This window comes from Amblyomma mixtum, chromosome 4 (genome assembly GCF_055824585.1).
Source record: "Amblyomma mixtum isolate Tamu chromosome 4, ASM5582458v1, whole genome shotgun sequence".
In the NCBI taxonomy this organism is placed as follows: Eukaryota; Metazoa; Arthropoda; class Arachnida; order Ixodida; family Ixodidae; genus Amblyomma; species Amblyomma mixtum.
The window spans coordinates 120,908,575-120,921,154 of record NC_143015.1 but is presented as its reverse complement, the minus strand read 5'-3'; the positions used below and the strand labels follow the sequence as shown (position 1 = coordinate 120,921,154).

The 12,580-nt window shown below is 45.4% G+C and overlaps 1 protein-coding gene across 1 annotated transcript in view; it reads left to right on the top strand.

Moving 5' to 3' along the window:
* The window catches only part of Gga (ADP-ribosylation factor-binding protein Gga), a 66,584-nt gene that overhangs the window by 15,108 nt on the left and 38,896 nt on the right, over positions 1-12,580 (top strand). Inside the window, exons 4-6 of the mRNA XM_089587917.1 lie at positions 130-288; positions 1,741-1,812; positions 8,200-8,280. Of these exons, the coding sequence (XP_089444043.1) occupies positions 130-288; positions 1,741-1,812; positions 8,200-8,280 (312 nt within the window). The remainder of the gene's footprint in view (positions 1-129; positions 289-1,740; positions 1,813-8,199; positions 8,281-12,580) is intronic.

Genomic DNA, 12,580 nt, shown 5'->3' with positions numbered 1-12,580 from the left:
CTACTTCAAGGCGTCCACTGCGGGGTGAGACAGTTGCTGCGTCCCACGTGACCCCTTCCTATACCATTGTTGTGCACGGCAGCAGGCGGGAAGCCTCGAATAACGCTCCTTATGCATGGGTGTCTGCAGTACCTGGGCAACCGTGCCTCGCAGCGGGTCAAGCAGAAGATCATCGAGGTGCTCTACCGCTGGAGCATCGAGATGAAGCACCACGCCAAGATCCACGAGGCCTACCAGATGCTTAAGCGCCAGGGTGTCATTGCGGTGGATCCTGTCTACGTCATCGAGGTGGGCCCTTGATCTATGTCCACACACCCGGGGCAGTTGCTATTTTTGAAGCAACTGTTAGCAATGCAAGAGCGGGGGCTAGTTGGTGCTTCATACTGATCAATTCGCGCTAAAAGGCACAGACACACGAAAACACAAATGGACGAAGCGCTTACGTTCAACTAGTTTACTTCACAAAACTCACGAAAACACAAACGGACGAAGCGCTTACGTTCAACTAGTTTACTTCACAAAACTCACGAAAACACAAATGGACGAAGCGCTTACGTTCAACTAGTTTACTTCACAAAACTCACGAAAACACAAATGGACGAAGCGCGTACGTTCAACTAGTTTACTTCACAAAACTCACGAAAACACAAACGGACGAAGCGCGTACGTTCAACTAGTTTACTTCACAAAACTCACGAAAACACAAACGGACGAAGCGCTTACGTTCAACTAGTTTACTTCACAAAACTCACGAAAACACAAACGGACGAAGCGCGTACGTTCAACTAGTTTACTTCACAAAACTCACGAAAACACAAACGGACGAAGCGCGTACGTTCAACTAGTTTACTTCACAAAACTCACGAAAACACAAACGGACGAAGTGCGTACTTTCAACTAGTTTACTTCACAAAACTCACGAAAACACAAACGGACGAAGCGCGTACTTTCAACTAGTTTACTTCACAAAACTCACGAAAACACAAACGGACGAAGCGCGTACGTTCAACTAGTTTACTTCACAAAACTCACGAAAACACAAACGGACGAAGCGCGCACTTTCAACTAGTTTACTTCACAAAACTCACGAAAACACAAACGGACGAACCGCGCACTTTCAACTAGTTTACTTCACAAAACTCACGAAAACGCAAACGGACGAAGCGCGTACTTTCAACTAGTTTACTTCACAAAACGTGTCGCTTTTATAACAGAGCGGGATGGCGAAAATTATCTACAACCAGATAATCAATTTGCCTCTGAAAAGCTGCCTTCACCTTCCTGTCTATAATCTGGCCAGTGACCTCAACCAGTCTAATTCTTTATCTTCGAGAGCTATTGACGGTGTGCTGACGCAGTTTTCTGTTCCACAAGTCCTGATCTTGAAGGCTTCAATGATTTCACGTTCAGTCTTTGTTTTCCCGTGACCTAGTATGGTGGTGTCATCCAGGCGAGGCTTGCATCCTTCTTCAACCATTTGTGTTTTCGTGAGTCTGTGCCTTTTAGCACGAATTGATCAGTATTTTGAAGCCTTGACTCGAATCACTGGCTGTAGCAGCGGACTCGGTAAAAATGGGCGAATGGCGGCATGAGCTGTGTGGCCTTCTGGCGAATGGTCTCTGCAGACATGGTCAGCATGGCTTGGGGTTTACAGAAGGCCGTCAAGGATGCCGTTCTGTTTCTAGTGCTCTGTGTCGTTGAGGGGTTAGTAGTAATGCTTGGGGTCCTTACGCTTCCCAGGATTACGAGCCAAGCCCTACGCCTGCACCGAGGTCCCAGAGTGCCGTCTTTGAGGACGAAGAAAAATCGCAGGTGAGCACTGTGGGTGCCATCTGGACTGATGGTATGGCAGGGCCTTGTTTAAGGGGGGAGCCTGGTCTTGAAAAGACAATGTTATTAATCTACTCGTAGTTATGAGAGAAGCCAACAGCCACAGAAACCAAAGAGCACAGGGGATTTTTTTATTTATTTATTTTTTTTTGTGGTGTTGATCAAGTAAGAATATTACTGTCGCTTAAAGCTAATTGATTAGAAAAGCAAAAGAAAAAACAACCACATGCCGCCGGTGAGACCCACGACCTCCTAATTACGCGTCCGGTGCTCTACCTCTGAGCTACGGCGACGGCTGTCAAACCTTCTGCTTTCGGGGGTATTTATGTTTACAAATAACCTAACCTTGGGAGTGTTCATCAGCGCCACCCACGTTCGTAAGCGGCGGACGTGGAACGTCCTGTGTTACCGCTGCTGTGACGTAGAACGCCATCGAACGGCGAGGGTGGTAGCTGTGTGAGGACCCTCTTATGCTTCCTATGGCGTCAAGGCTGCCAGAACCGAGGCCCTCGCTAAGCAATTAAGCAAACAAGGGAAGGGGAATGAGGGGCTCGTTATAAATATGAGAGAAGCCAACAGCCACAGAAACCAAGGGGCACAGGGGATTATGAAATTTTCAGGGCACATGTATATTCGTGCGCTGATTCTAGATATGTCATTTAATTTTGTGTAAAGCAATTCCTTGAGCACTTATGTAATCTTTATGCAAGTATTTTGGGAAGAGTTTTGAAGAAAATTTGCTGCGGGAAACTAGCTGAAATGTATGCCATTGGGTTCTCTTGACACCAAGGAATACATTAAGAGCAAAATTATCATCCTGCTTATCATAGGACTTGAGTTATAGGGTACTGAAGCTGCCACTTCAGAAACAAGTAAAAACACCTTTCTTCTTATTTCTGAAGTGACAATTTCAAAACTCTGTAACTTAAGTTCTATGATAGGCAGGAAAACAATTTTACCCTTATTGCATTCCTTGGTGTCTAGAGAACCCAATGGCATACATTTCAGCAAGTTTGCCGCAGCAAATTTTCTTCGTAATTCTTTCCAAAATACTTGCATAAAGATTACATAAGTGCTCAAGGAATTGTCTTACATGAAATTCAATGACATATTTAGAATCGGCACACAAAAATACATATTCCTTGAAGATTTCTCAGCTGTGGCATCATTAATAAAAATTTATTTTTCGAGACCAGGCTCCCCTCTTAAGGTTGACGCGGCGAATATGAATATAAAGGCGAAATTTGAGAGTGGCTACTCACTAGCGTACACCCAAGCTTGGGTCAAATTGATTGAACTATTTGACTCTACAATTTGAGGGCTTTCTGTCTTTCATCCTTGACAGCTTTAGCTGAATTGTTTGCATTCAAAATGCAAACGGTCGCTTTCATCTCACTTTGAAGCTTTGCTGTCTTTCAGCCCTTTGCTGCTTGTGGACAAATGACACCAAGATATTCCAGTTTCTTGCTAACGGGTTCCTTCGTTCTTAAAAGTTCAGTAAAGTTGCCCATTCTGGTTATGTTGCTCTGATTTTTGTGGACTTTATTTTTGTGTTGTTGCAGAAATGTATAGCACTTCAACACCTGGAGGGAAATTTCATTCTGCTTTGATGGGCGTTGAAGGTGTGAGAGTATGTTTGCATAAAGAAGGCACCTTCAGGCACACTGACTAAAAAAAAACCGGCGAGAACTTGCACGTATTAATTTACCTTATAAGCCATTTCGGGCATCACATCAATGTTTTTCTGAGGGCACTGGTGGTATGTAACCGGATACTACTATATACGAGAGATTATCTTTTAATTTGTTACCTTTTTTGAGTACCATCATTATCTGTGTGCGCCATGGTTTATTAAATTTCTCATGCAAATAGCAAAATACTACCGTTTATTTTCGCCTGTCTTTGTGAAATGGCCTAATGATCTACCATATTTACTCGCATAATGATCGCACTTTTTTTTCCAAAAAATTGATGCAAGTTTAGGGGTGCGATCATTACGCGGGGTAAATTTTTTACAAAAAATCTTTAAGCACCGAAAACGCAAACAAGTCGCAGGCAGACAACCCTTATCACACGGGCGCGCTACCCGCGGTTAAGCCGCTAAACGCGGTTATCGCGAACCGATCTCGGCTTACGTCGTTAACCGCGAGAAGGTAGAGTGCGAAAAGCACAAGAGCCAGCCCACTTCAAGAACGTACTTTCTTCGCACTAAATCACGTTCCAAGAGCAACGCATCAAAATAGGCAGTGTGTATAGTGCTGCGCGACGGCGCTTTTATGCGGCCTTCGATCTCGTCCGATAGCGCGGCAACAGCGTACGACAGCAACGTCCTGCGGCGCTCAAGCTACACATTTTACCGCCGTTACGCCGAAAAATGTCCGGTCCCTGCCGCATCGTTGATGTACTTCAGTGACACGTTCGCAACGCTCGGAACACTGGATTCCGCGTGCTTACCGCAATGGTGCCGCCCGCGAGTGCGGCGGACGACGGTGCTCTGTACACCCTCGTCGCTAGGCCTAACTTGTTTCGTATCGAAGCCACAGTGGACGGCGCTTTTGAATTGACCAACGCTATAATGAATGTTCTACTTATGGCGCTGCCTTACTCACAACCTCATTGTTTCATATTAAAAGAAATATATACGATCGATTTCAGCGACGCCTTTGCAGTGGAGCTGGCCAAACAGATCGGGTCACTCGCTTCAATGGCGGCAGCTGCTACGCGGCTGCAAATGTAAAACTAGCTTGTATCGCAGTTATTACTCCTACCAGCAACTCGGTACAGGCCCGCGATTCTCAAGGAGGATTCATTTTTGACGTTCCCGTATCCCAGGGATTATTATTTACAAGAACAATAAAGTTTAGCCGGATCACCGCGTCTCAGAACGGTGGCAAGACTTGCGACAACGGCGAGCCGTGATTCGAGATAACCGCAGTTAAGTTTGGTATCCGCGTTAAGCATAACCGCATTTAGACTGCCCGTGAGACCTCAGGTCAACTAACAGGCGGCTGCCGCTGCAATGCTGACAGAGCAAGATGGTAATCTGCACGTGCCATCTGTCAGACAGATAAGCAAGTACGATCATCGTCGGCTAGACTTGACGTCGTCGACAAATTGCCGCGGCAAGTTCGGGGTGCGATCATTACGCAAGGATTTAAAAAAACTGAATTTTGCCAACAAAATTCGGGGGTGCGATCATTACGCGAGTGCGATCATTATGTGAGTAAATACTATTTCTAACCTTGTAATATAGAATATTCGTATTGCTGATTTGTTCTGCTAGTATAATTTTTGCTGTTTAGCGGTTGGTATGGTTAGTGCTGCTTATGTTATTGTAAGGATATAGGCTGTGCCCGAGTTTTACTGCTCCACCATTGCCTAGTTGCAGCAGCTATGCTTCTAGCATCAGAATTTGTGGACATTTAGGCTTATGTGAATGTACTTTTCAGTATACAGTCGAGCCCACTTATAACGGCCGCAGTTATAATGAATGAGTGAGTGGGCGGGCGGGCAAACACCAGAACTGATGTGAAAACTGGTGTGCTAGCACATCTAATTCATATTTGGCCTTTTTATTTAAAATTTTTTTTCTCTCTTCCTTTCTCGTAAGCACTCAGCTCTTAACATCAAGAAAACTGTACTGCTACGTGTAACAAAAAAAAAAAACATATTAGCACTTTCACTTATTGTCTTCAAGGCTCCAACATTCAAGAAGCCGCCAGCCATAGGTATTTAGGACTAATACTTACCAATCAATTAAACTGGTCAGCGCACATATCCCAAATTTGCTCTTCAGCATTCTCAACATTGTGTTTCCTAAAACGAAAACTCAGTTCCACTTCATCTAATATTAGGCTTTTGGCATATAACACTTTTCTTCGGATGAAGCTCGAATACGCATCTATTATTTCAAATCATTCAATTATTTCAATCATTCAAAGGAAAGCAGTCAGGTTTATTTTCCACAAATACAGCAGATTTGATTCTCCCACAAAACTAATGGCAGAAAATAATATCCCACTTTTTTCAGACCGCCGAAAAATAAACCGAATTTTGTTCCTCCGTAAGATTCTTTCACGCGAGGTAAACATTCCAATACCTAACTATGTTCAGCCTTCTACCACCAGACGTACACGACACACTAAGGAACACACTGCAGCCTATCTTCGCACGAACAAATTCATTTAAGTATAGCTTCTTCCCCCGAACCATCTCCGATTGGAACATGCTTTCAGAATCCCTTTTTCAAAATAGCAATTTTAGCAACGCATTGGAAGGACATTTCCTTGGTTAAGTTGTCTCATTTTGTACTTTTTAATGCTGTTGTTTTTATCTTCCCTTTGTTATCGCCGAATGATGCTGTGTGTTGTTTTTTCGTTTCTTTTGTGTGTTGTTAGGTTGTTTGCCCCTCCTGCCTGGGCCACATAGGCCTGCAGTATTTTGAAATAAATAAATAAATAAATAAATAAATAAATAAATAAATAAATAAAACATGTACTAGGTTCGCCTTTGTTCACCAAAAATCAATGCGGTTTTGTGGCCTGTGCGTTGCATGTTCACCTCGCAATCTGAAAGTCTTGGGTGCGATTCCCTTCCCCTTCGGATTCTTTCCTTGACACCATGGTGACATCAGCTGGGATTTTTGGGATCACGGCCGCTGGTCAGTGCTGACCGAGGGTTTCAATGGTGACGAGTCATATTATTCTTCTGCATTAATGCAGTCGCCAACTCATTTTTCAGACCCTCATGGGATCGTGAGGAATCAAATCTCACAGAAAAAAAACAATTACTGTCACTTCTGATAGCCACTGTGCTGGAAAAGGGGTTTTGTGCAAATTGTGAAGCTTCGCGACTCGCTATGCGTTGTGGCCGCGGACGACAGGCATTGACTGCCTTTGTGAGCACGTGTCACAGACGAAGTTCAAAGGAAACCTGCTGCTTCAGGAATTGCACTGTTCGGAGAATGGCAAAGATGGTGATAAAGATAAAGAACCGTCGAAGTTCAGTGCCCAGTCGGGGTTCGCTTTTGTAATTAAACCTGACAGCCAGAGTTGAGAACTAGCTTCGGACCTGGTGACACCTTATCGTATGCACTCTGCGTTGGCTAACGCATAATGTGAGGTGCTTTGATGAAAGCACTACTTGTTGATGGGATTGCGATGGAAAAGTTGGGGCTGCGGTGTACGAGCTGCTTGTACCGAAAATCACCACCATTTTCTTCCGCTTGCCTACTGTGGGTAGCCGTCCGCCTCCCATGTACTTTGCAGCTGCCTCCGTAGTGTACTTGGGATGAAAGGACTCTACAAAGATGAGTTACGCGAACTGTGACTGGTACAGTCGAAGCCGGATATATCGAACTCGAAGGAGATTGTGAAATAGTTTTATATATCAATAGTTAGATATATAAAAATGGCAGCAGATATGCTCATACACAACCTAGAAGCAGGAGCACATTGTTCACTCGCTCCTTTGCATCGAAGCCACAGCTGACAGTGCTTGGGAACTGGCCACTGCCTCTCATAGGGTGCCTAATCTTGTTGCCAGTACACTATGAATAGAGTGACCTGTCATCAAAATTAAGGTACAGTTGGTTTGGTTTCTGCAAAGCCTTTGCAGCGAAGCACGCCATGCGGGGACCATGGCTAGGCTGTAGGTAGGTTGGCTTCGCTGCATGACTTAGGCCACCAGCAACCCCCCCCCCCCCCCCCCCCCCCCCCCCCCACGTGAACCCCGGCATGCATTTCAAAGCGTTAATGCTGCAAGCATGTGCCCAAGGCCACGCAGATGACCCATCTCTGCACGTGAAAAGTGATCGAAGAGCGCCGTTAAAAAAAGCGCCACTTGTAGGGGCGTGGCATGTCGTTCAATATGTCGAATTACCGGCGAAATTGGAGTTTGGTGTACTGAGAGACTTTCCTGTACCTTTATGTGGGATTCTCAAGGGAACGGTCTGTGTGTCCGATATATTCAATGAATCCAAATATCCGGGCTCGACTGTGTTTTAAGTTTGTACAGCAGGCGACATTGAGAACGGTATGAGCCGACAACAATGCTGTGTGTGCGTTGTGCCAACCTGCAAAGAGGCTCCTTATTAGCTTGCATTTTACATCAAAGTTTTCAATCACCCTTGCAGTTTGAAGTAACGAGCTCCGAGCAGTCAAGCATTCAGTTGCAATGCGTCCACTTCTCTGCAGGGCATGCTGCGATGCAGTGAAAAAGTCCAGATAATCAAGCATGTCTGGAAAATCAGGCGTTTGGTTTTTCAGTTAACCGCTGTATTTGATTTTGGTATTCACGCAGCTCAAATAAGCGTACAGAGACTAATGGGACATAACCCACAGTTCTCTCGTGTGTGGCCCGTCTGTGCAGATGCTGCAGAAGCTGCTACAGAGCAAGAACCCCGAAGACCTGCAGGCTGCAAATCGGCTCATCCGCAACATGGTCAAAGAGGTGAGGGGTCTCCTTATTCTCATCCAGCATAATACTAGTGCCGTAATAATAATTGTGCACTGTTTTTGTTTTCAACATTACCCGTCATAACATGTCCATTCCTATGTGATCGACATTTTAAGGCGGAAGCCTTTAATGCCTCATCGTTGTAAGCAGGAGTTGTCGACAGAATTGTCACGCTTTTCAATTGGTCGGAATTGTCGTGACATCACAGTGCGCGAATTTCAAACAGGACCAATTGTACTGTGGCTAGTAACCACGCAACCAATTAAAGGGGTGGTATAGTGATGCTTCAAGTAAGTGGGACTGAGTTTAGTTAATCAGTTAATTCACCAATTAGCCTAATTAACCCTTCTAGTCACACCAGATAAATAAATAAAATTAAGTAGGAAATTCGTCGAGTTGGGGAATTGAACCAGGATCTCCGGAGTGCGAGACGAGCACGCTAACCACTCCGCCATGCTAGCTAGATGGTGTGGAATAATTTTGAGGCATGTCTAATGAATTCGGAGTCTTCATTCTCTCCCATCTTCCTCCCTTCCCTTAGGGTGAGGTTCAGGTGTCCACCGAGACATGCGAGACAGATACATTTCCTTTCCTCAAGAACTAATTTAAGACGAGCAAGGTGTACAGCCGAACGGGCGATGGCGTTCTGTGGACTCCCTGGCAGCGTTGCAAGACGCTGTCGCGTTCCACTCATAGAGGCGAAGCTTAACATCTTAACCACACATCAGTGACACAAGCAGCAACACCGCGCTTAAGGGTTCCGCCTCACCGCACTTTAGGTCAACAAAGTGCCCCCTTGAATTTTTCTTTTGTTATTTTTATGATCAACACTGTTTTTCTCTTGTCGTCGTGCAGCTGATTGGCGTGTTGATTTCGAAGGATATCGTTCCTTCAACTTATCTTGAAGTGAACACGATGCATGTAGCTAATCACAGGCTTTCAACCTCTGTAACGCATGTGCTTCTGGGAGTTGCGCCGTGCAGGAACGTGCACGCAGCGTGTGTCGACGGAGCACTTACTTCATTCAGTGGCTCCTGTGGTGGAAATGATAATAATGATAATGATAATAGAGGTGTTGAAGGTGCACTGAAGAGGATTCTGAACTTGTCTTTTTGCCGCGGGAACTCGATCTATATGTTCCTAGCATTCTTAGAAACTGCAACTTATTGCCCTGTATGGCCGATTTCCCTAATTAAATTGAATTAATGTCCGGCTCCCGCCCTTTTTTTTTAATTCTCCCTTGTACGATGGGCGGAGTCGACCAACGCGTGAAGTGCCTTTCAGCCAGCTCCGTGGAGGCTTTGCTTTCGCTGTATTTTGTTTTTTAGGTTTCCATGAATAAATAGTTTCATTCGCAGATAATATAGCCGCAAAATAAGCCCGGAGAAATAAAAATACGCGCAGACTATTTGCTACTACGGACTACTACGTATTACTCCGCCGATGGCAGAGCGGCAAGCCGCCACGGGACTGGGTGAAAGGCACTCCACGCGTTGGTCGACTCCGCCCACCGTACGAGGGAGAATGAAAAAAAAACGGGCGGGAGTTAATTCGATTTAATTTCGGAAATCGGCCACACAGGGCAATAAGTCGCAGTTTCTAAGAATGCTAGGAATGTGTAGATGGAGTTCCCGCGGCAAAAAGACAAGTTGAGATTCCTCTTCAGTGCACCTTTAATATAGAGAAATGCGCAGGTCCCAGTCATGGTAGTCATTGGCTTCCAAATGGAAAATTTTCAGTTGTGTATTTGTAACCAAATCGCAGCACCGTGTTAGGCCTTCCATTTTGCTCACTTGCACTTTTAGTTTGCAATTTTTTTGCAGATGCATGACTGTGAATTTTATATTTAGAAAGTCTAATGGCTTTCTTTTACTGGGACGCCACTTGGAGTCTCGGGAACCAGTTGGAATGTTCAGTTGGAATATTTAGGACCTGGCGTATTTATCCTAGCTGGTTTTGCAAATACCAAATTGTCCCTAACATTCCAATCGGCGCCATCTCTCCCAATTGGATCATCCATCCGTTGGACATGACACAGATTGCAGTCTTAGAACCAGTTGGAATAGTCAGTTGGAATTTGCAAGACCAATTGGCTTGTGGTGTTCAACGTCCCAAAGCAACTCAGGCTATGAGGGACGCCGTAGTGGTGGGCTCCGGATAATTTCGACCGCCTGGGGTACTTTAATGTGCACTGACATTGCACAGTACACGGGCCTCTAGCCTTTTGCCTCCATCGAAATGCAACCTCCAATGGCCGGAATCAAACCTGCGTCTTTTGAGTCAGCAGCCGAGTGCCATAACCACGGAGCCACACGGCGGGGTGCAAGACCTGTTGGATAGTCCATTATTTGCTGTGTCCAGTCGGTTTCATTCACGTCCAGCTGGAATCAGTTTTTGGTCACAGTGTTTTTCCTGGGGCAATGCCTCTGAAATGAAAAGCATTGCCCACACTGTGCCCTTCTAGTGGACTAATGCATTTAAGGCATCTTTGCTTTTGGGCCCTGCGGCTGATAATCTTGCACACAACACTGCGAGAGTGGAATTGAATAGAATGTGGCACAGCTGTTTTGATTGTATTATAGAGATACTGTATATACTCGTGTAAGGGCCGCACTTTTTTTCTGCGGTTCTCACGGGGTGCGGCCCTTACATGCAGCCGGCGTTTTTCGGCTAAAAATTTCTGCTACAGCGCAGCCCCGATTACGCGTCCGTTTTTTATGCGGCGATAACCATTTTTATGACAAATTAGCGCAGGCGCGATGAATCCTTCGGATATACAATGCATTAGAAGTGTGGATTGTGCCCGTGCGATCTGCGCGATTACCACCCGCAGTAAGACACGTTGCCAGCGGTTGCTGGATCACTGTATTACTTAACTGGCAAATTTCGCATGATCCTAAGCTAAGATCCACCTAAGGTCCGGCTCTTGTGATGGCTTGGAGCAGTGTGTCACTGCCCAAAAACGCGCCACTCACGTTTTCTTGCACGGTGAGGCACACCCAACATGCCTGCACCCCATCCTGGTTTTTGCACAGCATAACGTTTTGTCAATCCTTTCTGGTGTGAACGCCGAGCGAGCTAGCGTTGATGACGGACCGCGTGTGCGGAGTTCCAGGCCGAGCACGGCGCGTGGGACGACGCGTTCGTGGTTGTAGCGATTTTTGCGCAGCGAAAATTAGGCGGGCATGTAACAGTTTTTGGCTCTTTTTTTTTTTTCGAATTGCCGCCGACCAAGTTGGGGGTGCGGCCTTTACGCAGGGGCAGCCCTTACATGGGGGCGGCCCTTACACGAGTATATACGGTAGTTGTCTTGCTTTTATTTTTGTTCAGCCATACATGGAGGTGAGGCACTGTTGGGTGTTGTTTTCCTATGACGTCTACGGTTAGTGTACTTTTAACAGTGAGCTAGCTGACAGATATGCAGGTGTTAGAACTGTGCCGTATTGCCCGTATTTTCTGGTGTATAAGATGTGACTTTTTTTCAAAAATCTTGCTGGTGTGTCCTATACAAAGGTGCGTCTTATACGCGAATTTTTCGTTTTTTTTTTTTGGCGAGTTCAAAAATTACTCAGGTTCATGTTCAAGCTTTTTTCATCGAAAAAATATCACTACCAATAACGCGGTTGCAACACGGTTACTACTTCAATATCGGGACCGCCGTGTGCAACTTTTCTAGGTGAACTTTATCATGAAACAGCGGGGATGACAACTTCCGGTATCAGAAACGCATGGTCGTTTCGGAGGCCCCAGCTAAAGTAATGTGAAATGCCAAAAGATGGCGACAATCACGCTTCTCGCCATTGGAATAGAAAGCCAAGACAAGCCGGCGTTCTTTTTTTTTAGTCACCCTTTGCAACTTTGCTCCGTGTACGTAGTGCGAAGAGAATGTTTCAGCTGCATTGCCTCCAGAAATGGGCGAACTTCTTGATAGCGCATCCGAAGATGAAGACTACGAAGGTTATAAGTAGAAATAAAATGTTGTTATGGACATAAGGAGAGTTCTTTCGTTTTTCTTTCTTTTTTTGGTAAAATGGGGGCGGCTACGGCGTGAGTGTTGCCCTTTTCGATCACTTAGCGTTGCTTAAGAACTTCTCACAGGTACGGTGCATTTCGCGATGGTCGCGCAAGCGTGTTTAATTAAGCCTCACTAGCCTAACTGGGCAAATTGGGATGCGTCTCATACACGGGTGCGTCTTACATGCCAACTTTTTCAATGATAGTCTGCATATATGGCGGGTGCGTCTTATACAAGGGTGTGTCTTATCCCTTTCAGGCGCCATTTTTTGTTTTCACT